This window comes from Chamaea fasciata, unplaced genomic scaffold (assembly GCF_029207755.1).
Source record: "Chamaea fasciata isolate MVZ Bird 193981 ecotype frontalis unplaced genomic scaffold, bChaFas1.0.hap1 SCAF_1, whole genome shotgun sequence".
Classification (NCBI taxonomy): Eukaryota; Metazoa; Chordata; class Aves; order Passeriformes; family Sylviidae; genus Chamaea; species Chamaea fasciata.
The window spans coordinates 107,930,990-107,943,483 of record NW_027094086.1 but is presented as its reverse complement, the minus strand read 5'-3'; the positions used below and the strand labels follow the sequence as shown (position 1 = coordinate 107,943,483).

Here is a 12,494-nt window from a genome sequence, read left to right as displayed (position 1 = left end):
ATTCCATAAATAAGTAGTCTTGTCTGTATTAGAATATTCAGAAATGCTATTTTAAATTAATTTCTAAGTGGATTATTAAACCCTCGTAATCCCTTGTGTGGACACTTTCCTTCCAGATTAAGCCACTAATTGTCCACATAATTCAAGCTTATTTTCCTAAATTTCTTTCTCATAAACCAGTCAGTCCGCTTTTAATATGTACAAACTGTACTAATAATGCTAATAATGGCTTAGTGTTATCAAATTAATTTCAGAGGGATTTTGCATTTTATAGATATGCTTAGCTGAACAGACTGATTCTTTTACTTTAATAAAAGTTCATTGCAAGGCTGTTTAATGCTTGAACAACTTTGTTAATTATACAATTATGTAAATTAGCTCTGTTCTTTATCAGCACTTGCAGGTGACTAGGAATTACTGTCTAAATAGTGTGCTCTGGGTATGGCACATGATCTTTGTGGAAGAATTACACTGTTTAAAGGAATTTATTTGAATTTACACAATTGTCATGTTATATATGGCTACATGCTATTTTAATAAATGTGGGATTTGTTTCCATTACTTCCCCTACAGATGCTGTTGAAAAAGGGAAGAACAACATAAATTACATGAACAACTTTATTGAAGCAATGTTGTTCTGGGAGAAATCAGAAGGTGAAAAGAAGGTAAGAAAGCACAGATATTTCTAAGTGCATTCATTATACTTTCTGGTGAGAGACTGGTGAGCATATTGAAGCTGACTCTCTTAATGATCTTCCTTAGTTTTGAATACTCTTTCCAAAGATAACGAGGTTTGGTAACGAGGGAACTTAGTCAAATGACATTTAAGACAACATCTGTAGTGCTTAAGGACAATGGTTTAGTGGCAGACTTGGCAGTAGTGGATTAATGGTTGGATTTGATGATCCTAAAAGTCTTTTCCATCCAAAATAATCTGCTGTTTCTATTTTGTTTCGCTTTCAAATTCTGACAAGACATTGGATAGCTTTGAGAGTATATTTAATTTTAAGGGGTGGGAAGGCTTATTGAGGTTTTCTTATTTAAAAAAAAAAAAAATTGAACAAAACAAGCTTCTGTTTTATTTAATTTTGAGTGTTTTAATGAACAGTGTGTTTTTTGAAGCACACATCCCAGACATTCTCATTTTATTGTTCTTTGGTCATGGTGTGATACTGAAACAGCCAAATGGATTTTTATTTTTTTCTAAAGAAAATTAACTGAAACGGGCACTCTAGTGATGTGCATCTGAGGACCTTAACAGAATACTTACTCTACTAGATCATATTGGAGTTTCTAAGTACAATTTTTGCAACATGTTGTGTAATTTGGGTTCTTGATATGAGCTGTTGCTCTCTACAAATCTGCTGCAAATGACACTCTGTGTATTCGCAGAATTACTGTTAACTGAGATGTTGCATGATTTGTCTGCCTGTGCATACATGTAAGATGTGCACCTTAAAAATTCACTGATCTGTATATGTATTTCCTAAGAATTTATTAGAAAAAGTGGCGCAGCTAGAAGAACTATGTGCCAAGAAGGAGAAATTTGTTCAGTCCAATAAAATGATAGTTAAATTCCGGGAAGATCACATTGTTCGCTTGGAGAGATTACATAAAGAAGCTGGTGCGATTTTATTGCCAAAAGAGCAAGATGATCTACTCAGTGACTTGAGGGAGGAAGTGCAGATACTCAGAGAACAGGTAAAGTCTTTGGTTTTTCTTTTCTGGAACAATTGTTTTTTTATGAGATAGCTCACGTGTTGAAGTCCTGTGGTGGGTGAATATAGGCTTTTTAGGAAAGTCAGGCAGAAGAGCAGAGGATGGGTGGTGGGTTCCCTTATAGAAGCATCTTAAAAGCATGGGGTTTTCCTATGGAAGAGTCAATGGCTGGATTTAGAGCTTGAGTTTGCATGAGGAGAGTTTAGTAAGGGTGATGTCATGTGGGCGCTTGCCATAGGCCACCTGATCTGGGTTAGTCGAGTTTCTTTTCAGCAGTTCAAGACTCCAAATTACAAATCCTCGTTCATATGGCAGATTTCTAGCTCTGTGACACCAGTTGAAAGGGAAAGACAGCAGGATGCCAACAATGCAGTGGATTTTTGAAGGATAATACACATGCCAGATGGACATATAAGGGATGATGTGGTCCTGGAGCTGTTTGAAGAACAGCTTTGGGTTATTCAGGTGTCTGGCAGGTGTGGTATCATTTGTGAGGCAGTTTTGAAGAGCAAAGAAACCCAAGAGAGAAGGCAAATTCTTGAAAAACAATTCCCTCCAAGCACAAGTAGGAAAAAGGCATAAATCTCTTGGCAGAGTAGTGTAAATCTGTAGCTCATAATTGAGCTTCAAAGGAAAGGGAGGAGGAGAAGAAATGAAGTTTAGGACAGTCCTTTATTAACTACGGAAACATTACTATGGCTTGCAAGGATAGCATTAAGAAAGCCAAGTATAAAATGGAAAAGGTTATCGAGAGCAGCAAGAAAAGCATCCTGCTGTTTTATTACCAGTAAAAGAGTAAACCTATAAGATGTAAACTGGCTGTCTTGAGAGTAGATTCCAAGGCAGTAAGAAAATTAACCAAAGAAAAATTGAGTAGTTTTAACCACTGTGGGGAACACCTCTTTTCCTTTTCTTTTACAGTTTAATCCTTATTAAAGGTAGTAGAGTAACAGCTAGATAGCTATAGCATTGTCTGGAAAATAAAAACTGTTGAATAAAATATTGATTACCACAGATGGAACAACACCCACGAATTGCAAAGTATGCCATGGAGAACCATAATCTCAGAGAGGAGAATAAAAAACTTCGTTCTTTACAGTCAGTTAAAAAGGCCCAAGAAATTGATGCTCAGACCATTGCAGAGCTAGAAAAAGCTTTTTTGGAAGCTTCAGCCACAGAGAAAAGTACTGGAGGTAAAAAAAAGCTAATGTTTTCCATCTAAATATGCTTATTGTGTTTCTGCTGTTTGCAGCATAGTGTTGAAAATGTGTGTCTTGATGTATTTTTGCCTTCCTCAAAGTGGTACCTGAAGACTGATAAAACAGTTTTACTTAATTGTACTCATGTTTGCCTTCAAGCAATAGGGAATTTTGATTTGCATCTTGTGAAACTCATCTGTGTGGTCCTTAGTTCTCATGAAGACTGCAGTTATATTAATTATTACTGGTTTTCATGTGGACTGTTGCCAATACCTATTTTTGTCAATCTCAATTGCTGCTGTGCTGTTCAAAACCCCACAAAACACTTTCATTTTAGTAAAACTTTAGGTATTTGAGCTGCTGTGTGATTTTGGACGGTCTGTGTTTGTTCTTTAGGTCACCGCTTACATTCCACCATCGTGTCATTGGAAGGCAACTCGCTCGCATCTGTGGAAAGGCTGAAAGCTCGTCTGCTGCAGACCCAGGCTGAACTGGCAACTTCCAAGCAAGAATATGAAGAATTTAAAGAGCTAACCAAGTGAGACAAAACAGTATTGAAATATCTGTAATCAAATGGTTTTAAGTCATTATTCCTATCGATTTTTGAAAGACTCAGATCCTGATTATACCAACTAGGCTTGTTCTTTGCATGTAAGAAAGGGCCAGGTTAAGAAAAATGGCATGCACACACAGGGTATGTTCCTGTTGAACCTGGTTATTCCCACACTAGGGAACAACCATCATTAAATCTGAAGGTATGTCTGCACTGCTGCAGGTTTCTTTTGTCTTTTCCAAGGCCACTCTGGATAGTAAGATGCAGAAAAATGCTTCACACCATGCAGGAGATGGACATACCCTTTAATTCTGGTAGTCACCTGCTTAACAGCACTGGGAGAGTTTGGCTTAGTTTCCATGTAGAGCAAATGTTTTTCAGTAACTGAAATATTACAGGTGGAGGCACTGACAGGAAGTGGGAGTTGATGGGGTAGGGGAGAATGAGAGGGGGGATTTGGGGATTTGTTTTTGTGCAACAGTAGTTTTTAATATAATCACTTAAAGTCTGCAAGTTTGAATCACCATAAATGCAGCACCCCAGAAAAACTAGGACTGACCTGTTGGTTAACTTTTTATCTCAATTTCAAAGATTTTTAAGAAGGCAATAAAACTGTTATCTTGAGACTTGTTATGGGAACAAAGGTTTAATTCAAATCAGAGTAAAAGCATGGTGTCAGTAGTACATTTATATCCATTTGCTTTGGCATCTAAAAATGAGGTAAGACTCTACTTCACTCTTATTAATGTAGTAAAGAATTTACTGTCACTGTTCTCCTGGAGGGCAGCACAAGATAATGGGAATGGCCTCACTAATACCTTTAGTGTTCATATGCTTCTGAATAATACATGACTTCACTTGATTAACCCCATTTCTGAAAAATTCAGATCTTGTAACTGCAGATACAAGAAAAATAGCATTTCCAGCAAATGTAATGCAAACCTGGAAGGCAAAAGGGACCTGATTTTTTTTTAAATTTATTTTAATTGTACCTTTAATTGTTGATTTCAGTGAAATTAGAGTGTAATTCTAAAAGCATCAAGCACAATTTTGCCTCCCCACTTCTATTTTTTCAAAGTAGCTTTTAATATCCTTTTTACCCATTGAGGCAATTGTACAAATCTGTTATTTTTATTGTTAGATTTCTGTGTAGCAAATCCTATAAACTTTATAAATAATAGTGTTATGTTCTACTGAGGTTATCAATTTAGCAGTCCATCAATTGTTCCATATCATCGATTGCAGTAATCTATTTATATTTTTTTTTATATTGATTATTTTTCTGCCCATTAAATATATTTCTATTTTGTGTATTCCATGTTTTGTGAATGTCTCGCTCTTTGGTAGTATGTATGTATTTTATTATCAATTACCAACATTTTCTTAGTGGAGTGCAGTCAAATGGAAATGTGTTTTTCAGCCTCTGGAGTCACTAAATTTAAACTTGTTTCCATTTTCAGAGTAACTGAAACCTTACATACAAGTGTAACTATATGCTGTAACTGAATAAAAGTAGAGTAAAATAGCAATTTCACAAAAACAACATATGCTAATTTTTTTGCTGTCCAATTGCAGTCAGAACTAAAGTTCTACTCTGTTCCCTAAGTTTTGTTGCAGTTGCCAAGAGTGTGAGGGAAAATGACTGCATTAAACTGCCAAGAGATGAAATAGTATGTTTCCATTTGTCTATGGACTTTGACCCTACCATTATGACAGTAATGGCAACTATCACAGTAACAGCGTGTAGCTCTGCAAAATACCTAGTGAAAATTATTCCTAAATTTCTGCTCAACTGTTGGATTTCAGTTAAAGTACTCTAAGAGGGCAAAATAATCTTAACATAGCAGCACTTTAAAAAAAAAAAAAAGAAAAAAAGTCTTTAAAGGATTTTCTTTAATCCTGGCAAGCTCCAGTTCAGACTTCTCATATAACTGGATAACATTTTTAAAGCTTAAAAGCATATTGGTATGGGTGATATCACTTTCTCATAAAAGGAACTGCAGAGGTCTCAGCTTATTTCTTACCATGTAATGGATTTTTTTTCTGACATGTTTAGTTATCCATCTGCTTGCTTCATTATGCAGGCACAAATAAGCTGCTTAGCTTTTTAATTTTTTTATCCGTTATTTTTACTTTTTAATACAGCAGTGGTAGCTTTCTTCTCAAAATAATTCATTTTGGTGTTTGGGTAAAAGTTCAGCTGCAGTTTTTGCTCATTGGCAATACTGCAGCGTACCCTTACTCATAGGAAGGCATACTCAAGGAGCAGTTTTGACAATAGCAAAATACTTCCTAAACAGGAAAAAACAGATGGAACTGGAATCAGAGCTTCAGTCCCTTCAGAAAGCAAACCAGCACCTTGAAAACATTCTGGAGGCAACCAAAGCACACAAGCGCCGAGAAGTCTCTCAGCTACATAAGCTACATAGAGAAAGTCTTAAGGTATGAGAATAAGTTTCTTTAAGGCCATACATACACACTCTTGAGTTGTACAAGAGTACAGACTGTCATTTGTGTGATCCCTTAGCCTAGTTTTCTGGAATGTTCTCTATGTGCGAGAAACCAAAAAGGCTGCTTTTTGTTCTGGAGCATTAACTGAATGACTGCTACTGTCATCAGATGACAAATCTGAAGAAGTAATAGCAGTTTCAGAACTAGCCACTTTAGGCATTTTATTTCATTATTCTGCTTATAGAATTAAGAAATACAATACCAGACAAAGTCTTAATTTCATTTTATAGTTAAAATAAAGACTGCTTTGTGATCTTTGTAACAGAACATAACCACTCCAACTAAAGCTTACCAGCTAAGGTCTCGCCTTGTGCCGCGAATAAGCCCAGACTATAATTTTGAAGATTTTCAGCATTCTGAAGAGATGATGGATGACATTCTAAAAGAGCCAGTTCCTCCAGAGATGAGTGAACAAGCATGTGAAGCCATTGCTGAGGAGCTCAAAGTAGCACAGGTGAACGATCTGAATAAAAAGTGAAGTACATGTGCAACTTTATAATAAAGCGGGCTTTGCCATGAAGTACTTCCCCTGCACCAAATGCCTTTTAATTTGCATGGGAAACTGAAGCCCCTCATTAATACTTAACACTTAACATTGTACTTGAAAGGATTTAAAAAAAAATACTGAAAGTGATTTGAGGGTTGAATATCATAAGTAGTTTATTGCAGGATGTTCATACTTTTTTTCTATTTAAACCTGATAACTTGTCTCTGAGAAGTCCTCTTTTTAAGTTGACAGTTACCTTTGGAACAATACACAAGTTTAGTGTATAATACTGCATTATTTCAAGAAACCTGCCAAATAATGCTTGTCCACCGTTATACATTGTCTTGTTTCTTTTCTAGTGGGCAGGTAAGGTCTTTTGTCACATAGAAGAGCACTGCAAATTTATCTGAACTACTCTCTAGAAGCTGGAACTAACTTCAGTGCATGTAAAACCCTGGCATAACAGCCAAAACCCCTCCTTGATGCTTACCATAGTGCAGAGATCCTGTAAGGAGTTTAACTAGTGTATGTTTTGAGTAACTTCTTTTTAAAGCCTTATTTTTCCAAGATAAACATGTGTCTGAAAACAAAGTGTTTATTGGATTCAGGCCTTGTATTTACTGGATTTGCTTGTGTTTTGTCAGTTGAGTTAGACAGAGGAGAAATCAGCTACTTAAGATACTGGTTTATTTTTGAGTGTTCTGTTTTCTGTTGGTTCAGGTCATAAAAATAGAAACTTGTTGACTTTTTAATATGCACAGACTGCCATACAGCATGTGAAAAAAAAAGATTTGTGCTCTAATTTTGAGTGTCTGTTGTATCACAGGAGCAACTGAGCATAATGCAGACAAAGCTGGATGAAGAGGAAAGCAAGAATATAAAACTCCAGCAGCATATTAATAAACTGGAGCATCACTCTGCACAAATACAGGAGGTGAGAGAACAGTGTAATATAGGTCTCATGTAACTATCACACAGTCCTACTGCTGTGTTGTCTGGTGAGGTCTTGCAATGTTACTTGCAGTTTGACAAATTTACATGGCATCGTAACTCAGGGCTGTGCAGGAAGACAAGGATTTAAAATCATGGAATAGTTTGGTTTGGCTTAAAGGTAATCTAATCCAACCCCCCCAGAGCTGGAGTGAGCAGAGAAGGCTCATTTAACATAACACTGCAGCTTTGAGTTTGGTTTTGTTGTTTTAAATCTTGTGAATCCGAGCCTGCTTGAGCTTAAATATAAGCAAATGAACACTGTTGTGGTTGGGTTTGACCAACTTCATGATTTCTGGAAAACAACTATAGTAACAAGGAAATTGTAAACTTTGGATTGCCGAAAATACTCATCTCAATAGGATCTACCTATCAAATATTTGCAAGTCTTGCTTAATTGCTAGGGTTGATTTGTCATAGAGAAGGAAATAAGGCCTGTATTCTTTCCAGACCAGTCTCACTTCTGATATCTATGATATCAGCTCCTAAGCTGTGGGTTCCTTGTAAAGGAACTTTTTAGATAAGGTAATGTCTTTAGTTATATAAATTAATTTTTTTGTTTGGACTTTGAGGGATTTCAGAGCCACCAAATATTGAATTTAAAGAAAAATATGTTTATAATCAGTTGATTAAATGCTTTAATATATCATTACACTATTGTTAGAGTGTGTGACTTACCCACTCCTACACTTCCTTCTATTTAAAAAAAATTGCTTTTCTTTTCAAGCTTCTTTCATCTGAAAGGAATGACTGGAGTAAAGAGCGCCAGGAGCTCCTTGAACAGATAAAATCACTTGAAAAGCATCTTCAAGAAAGTCAAAACAAGGCTGATAGTAAGGCTTTGTAATACTAAAATTTCATTATAAGTTTTGAGGTGTCTTACTGTTTTAAATCAATAATAGCATGTGCTGAGTAACTATTTGGGTTGTTAGACATACTGCTTTGATTTTCTTTTTTTTTAACAAAGAAAGCAATTTTTAATACTTGCAGATCATCTTTGCCTTGTCTTGCACAGTATACAATATTCAAAATGGTTCTGTCTTTACTCTGAATGTGAAGGCACAAGATACAGGATTTAAAATTACAATATTAAATAAAAATAAAGGGTAAAACATCTGTTGTCTACAGAAATTACAGTGATATTGTCTGGAATGTTTTCAATTCACCTTTACTCCTTAAAGTCAGTGTTTTGTTGACCTTTTCCATTCACAAAGCCTTTTTGTGTGTGACTTTTGAGATTAATTCTACTGAAAAGGTGCAGAGGTTTGTGAGACTTTCCCAGCAGGTTCTGTAGCATTGTGTGTCCTATATCTTGCAAAGTTTTCCAAATAACATGTAAATTATTTTGGGTTTTTTTGACAGTATTAAAAAGTGAAGTCCATGACTTGCGCATTGTCCTACAGTCTGCAGACAAGGAGCTGTCTGCTGTAAAATTGGAATATAATGCCTTTAGGGAAAAGCAAGAGAAAGAAGTAAGTCAGCTCTCTGGTAGACATATGGATGTACAGTTCCAGCTGGACAGTGTCAGGTATGTTGGCAGTTTGGTGCAGTGCTTTGTCATCCCTTCTGGATGCATCCAGTGATTTAGTCATCCTCTCCTGTATGTGAACTTACACTTTATATGTTTTCTTTAGAGTTGTTTTGTGTTTGTCCTTTGCTTCTTTGTCTGGGGGAAGGTTTGTTTGGGTTCTTTGATGGGTTTGTTTTTTTTTTTCTCAGTTCTTTCATGCCTTTTTCAGGCAATATGGTGGCATTATTAAAAAGAAAACAAAATGTGCCTGCCTTAATTTAGCTTTCCTATATAATTTTCTCATTAAATAGGATATATCTGTAAACTTGCGGCTCTCCAAAAGTTAAGTGAACAGTTTTCAGTCTGGTCACATGAAGCAGGTGACATAATGATGCTGCTCTAAAAATACAAGCAGAAAGAAAGCATTAAAAATAATTGAAGTTTGAGTATCAAAGCCAGAAAAGCTCATTGCCTTGTCTGAAATAATTGCCAGTATTATCAGATGATAGTCAGTATGGTTTTTAATTACTAATGTGATTTAGTTATATTGGGGTTTGGTGTTGTTTTGTTTAGTTTGTTTTGTTGTGCTTTGGTTTTATGTTTTGGTTTTGGTTTTTGTTCCTGGAAAAATTAACTACACTTTGCATTATAGCAGGTCATGTCTTAGCTGAAGTAATCTTTTGAGTGGGACATTGTAAGGCCAGAAACCCAGAACTGAAATTAAATGCTGTGATTGTATTGGTGCATTCTGTGCAAGCAGAAATATTGTTTGGAGAGTATTCTTTCTCTCCAAATATTCAAATATTATTTGAATATTTTAAAATACAGTTGATTGGAGTATTTTTATAAGGACACAAATCCTTACTAGATTATTTGGTCTGGTTTTTTATGAAGGCTAGAACACGAAAAGATTCTTGAAGAAAAGGCAAGCCTGCAGGATGACTACGACAATTTGCAGGAGGTAGCCAAGTTTGAGACAGACCAGCTGAAGCAACAACTTGAGGACAGAAAGCAAGAAGCAGAAGCAATGAAAACTGAGCTTTGTGTAAGACACTCAAGGATTTAAAGGACTTGATTATACAGAACCCAGATTGCTTTATTCCAATTATTGTATCACTCATAACATTGCACGGTAGTAATAGGTTTCTTGGTGATTTCATTTGGAAGATGTACCCAAATTCTTTTTCAAAACTTAGTGCAAGATTTTTGCAGCCACAGGCTATCAGAAATATCCAATAGCATCATGAATAGTAAGTTTTTAGGCTGAAGAAATTGCTCTGGAAATGTTGAGGGAGATGAGTTAATTAGTAAAGGAGTAAGAGGCTTCTTTGGAAAAGAATTCTGACATTGAAATGCTTTTATCTCAGGGCTAGCCAAGACTAGCCTAATTATTCTATCTTTACAAAGCAGTTTCTTAAAAATTTTCATAGTGGATGTGATCTTGTTAAAATGATCTATGGCTTGTGGTGGATCACTGTCCTGCAATTTAGTTGATGCTGTCCTTGAAAGCCTGTCAGACTGCAGTGACTGCAAAACAGCAGCAAGGTTGCTCAAGGGCTTTTGCAAATCATTTTGCCTGCATTTCTGCAGGCTACACAGACTTTTTACATAAAGTCTTCTTTATGTAAAGACTTGCCTGCTTGGCAAATTTGATATAAATTTTCCTTATTAGTGTTTAAGAGAACACTGACAGATTGAATATTATTGGTTTAAATCCGTATATTTCAGTATTTTGAACAAATACAGAATTTTAAAATGCCCCCATATCAATTTATAATTGAAAATTCTAATTTTTCCCTTTACAGCCTTGGATACTGAGGAACATCATAGCTATATGAAATTATTATTAATGTCAGGTGAAAAGATGCAATTATCTGACATAAAAAAGGGTTTACTTTTGAACTTCTTCAGGACAAACTAAAGATCTTCCAGTTTCCAGTTAAGGTTTTGTGGGGTGGTTGGTTTTTTTCAGTCATATCAAGGATTTGTTTCAATTTTTATTTTGTTTTAGATTGCTCTAGAAACCTTATATTCTAACTTCTTAGAGCAAATATGTATTTTGATATTCCAGAACCTTTTGCAGCTTCTGAAAACAGAAAAAGAACATAATGAAAAACTAACATTACAATTACAAGAAGACAAAGAAAACAATTCAAAGTAAGTTTTAATTGGCAGTGGGGTTTATTTTCATCTGACTTCATTGGTGTTATATGTTGTATTCACTTCTACTCTATATGTTGTATTCACCTCTACACTTGTAGAGGTGTTTTTCTCCAGATGAGTTTTTTTGTCAAATCAGAACAGCAATTCAATTTCATTTAAAGTCATTTCATTGTATAGTTTTTCGTGTCAAAGATACAATTTTGCCACTAATAGCAGTGTACGGCTAGTAACTAAAGTATTAGTCTTTTGTATAGCACTGAGAATGTGATAACTGAAGAACTCTTAAAAAATTAGGTGCAAATAGAATAAACTCGTATCACTTTGTTCTTGTTAAAGTTCTCTTACATTTCTAGTGAGAAATATAATCAAAACATGTTTTTATTCACCAGGGAACTCTTGAAAGTACTTGAAAAAGCACAAGTGGAGAAACCATTTTCAGAAATGGTGACACGGTGTGAGCAGCAGGTACAACAGCAGATTTGAATATGTGAATTGTGTGTTCATGGCTTTTCTTGGGCATTAATAACAATTTTATTGGTGTATTGACTGTTAGGTTGATTACCAGCAAAAGAAATGTAGAGTGCTCAGGCTACATACTGTTTTGTTAAGCTATTGGTTAATTTTTTAGGTAAGGTTAACAACTTCCTTTCTTTTTTTTTTTTTTTTAATTACTTGGTGCTCTATAAAACACATCAAAGGTAGTGAAGAGTCTCCTTCACAAATATTATTTCCTCTAGGAAGCAAAACTCAGGACATTGGAACAGGAGCTGGCTGCTGCTGAAGAGACTATTGCTTCTTTGAAGAAGACAAACGATACAGATAAGGTTTGGGCTTATTTCTGTTACTGATACACTGTCTTGTGGGTAACTATGTTCTTAGTAGAGATGAAAGACCAGAGCCTTCCTGTACTGCTTAGTAATTTTGTGCTTTTAGGCAATCTTGGCTATATAGCCAAGTAAAATAAATCCTACCTTTTCCTAGCATGCAGTTTGCAGAGAGGTAGGAAACTGGTATGCATTCAGAGAGAAGACAAGTTGACTGAAGGTTAAACAAAAAAAAAAATATTAAGGTAAAACTGTCTACTGGACAAAACATTCAATGCCTAAACAATGCATAATTCCCCAGATGATTAATAGAGCCTTCCAGTCAGGGCTCTGCTGTAATGGGCAGATGGAAAAGGTAAGAAAAGTGTTTTAAGAATATGACTGTGTGTCACATTATCTTTATTAATAAAATCAAAGCACTTCTTTATGTAAAGACGTGCAGTATGAAAGCTTAAATAGCCTGATTCACTGAGTTCCCCTAGTGCAAGCATATGTGCTGTCTGTAAAAGAGGCGTAAGAAATCACACAGTGCATTTAC

At 35.5% G+C, this 12,494-nt stretch overlaps 1 protein-coding gene across 1 annotated transcript in view; it reads left to right on the top strand.

Moving 5' to 3' along the window:
* Positions 1-12,494, top strand: part of KIF15 (kinesin family member 15) — a 34,885-nt gene that overhangs the window by 11,492 nt on the left and 10,899 nt on the right. The window contains exons 12-24 of the mRNA XM_066192847.1: positions 574-665; positions 1,492-1,701; positions 2,735-2,912; positions 3,315-3,456; positions 5,772-5,913; positions 6,248-6,436; positions 7,296-7,403; positions 8,187-8,292; positions 8,822-8,987; positions 9,864-10,014; positions 11,041-11,126; positions 11,522-11,597; positions 11,870-11,956. Coding sequence (XP_066048944.1) covers positions 574-665; positions 1,492-1,701; positions 2,735-2,912; positions 3,315-3,456; positions 5,772-5,913; positions 6,248-6,436; positions 7,296-7,403; positions 8,187-8,292; positions 8,822-8,987; positions 9,864-10,014; positions 11,041-11,126; positions 11,522-11,597; positions 11,870-11,956 — 1,733 coding nt within the window. The remainder of the gene's footprint in view (positions 1-573; positions 666-1,491; positions 1,702-2,734; positions 2,913-3,314; positions 3,457-5,771; positions 5,914-6,247; positions 6,437-7,295; positions 7,404-8,186; positions 8,293-8,821; positions 8,988-9,863; positions 10,015-11,040; positions 11,127-11,521; positions 11,598-11,869; positions 11,957-12,494) is intronic.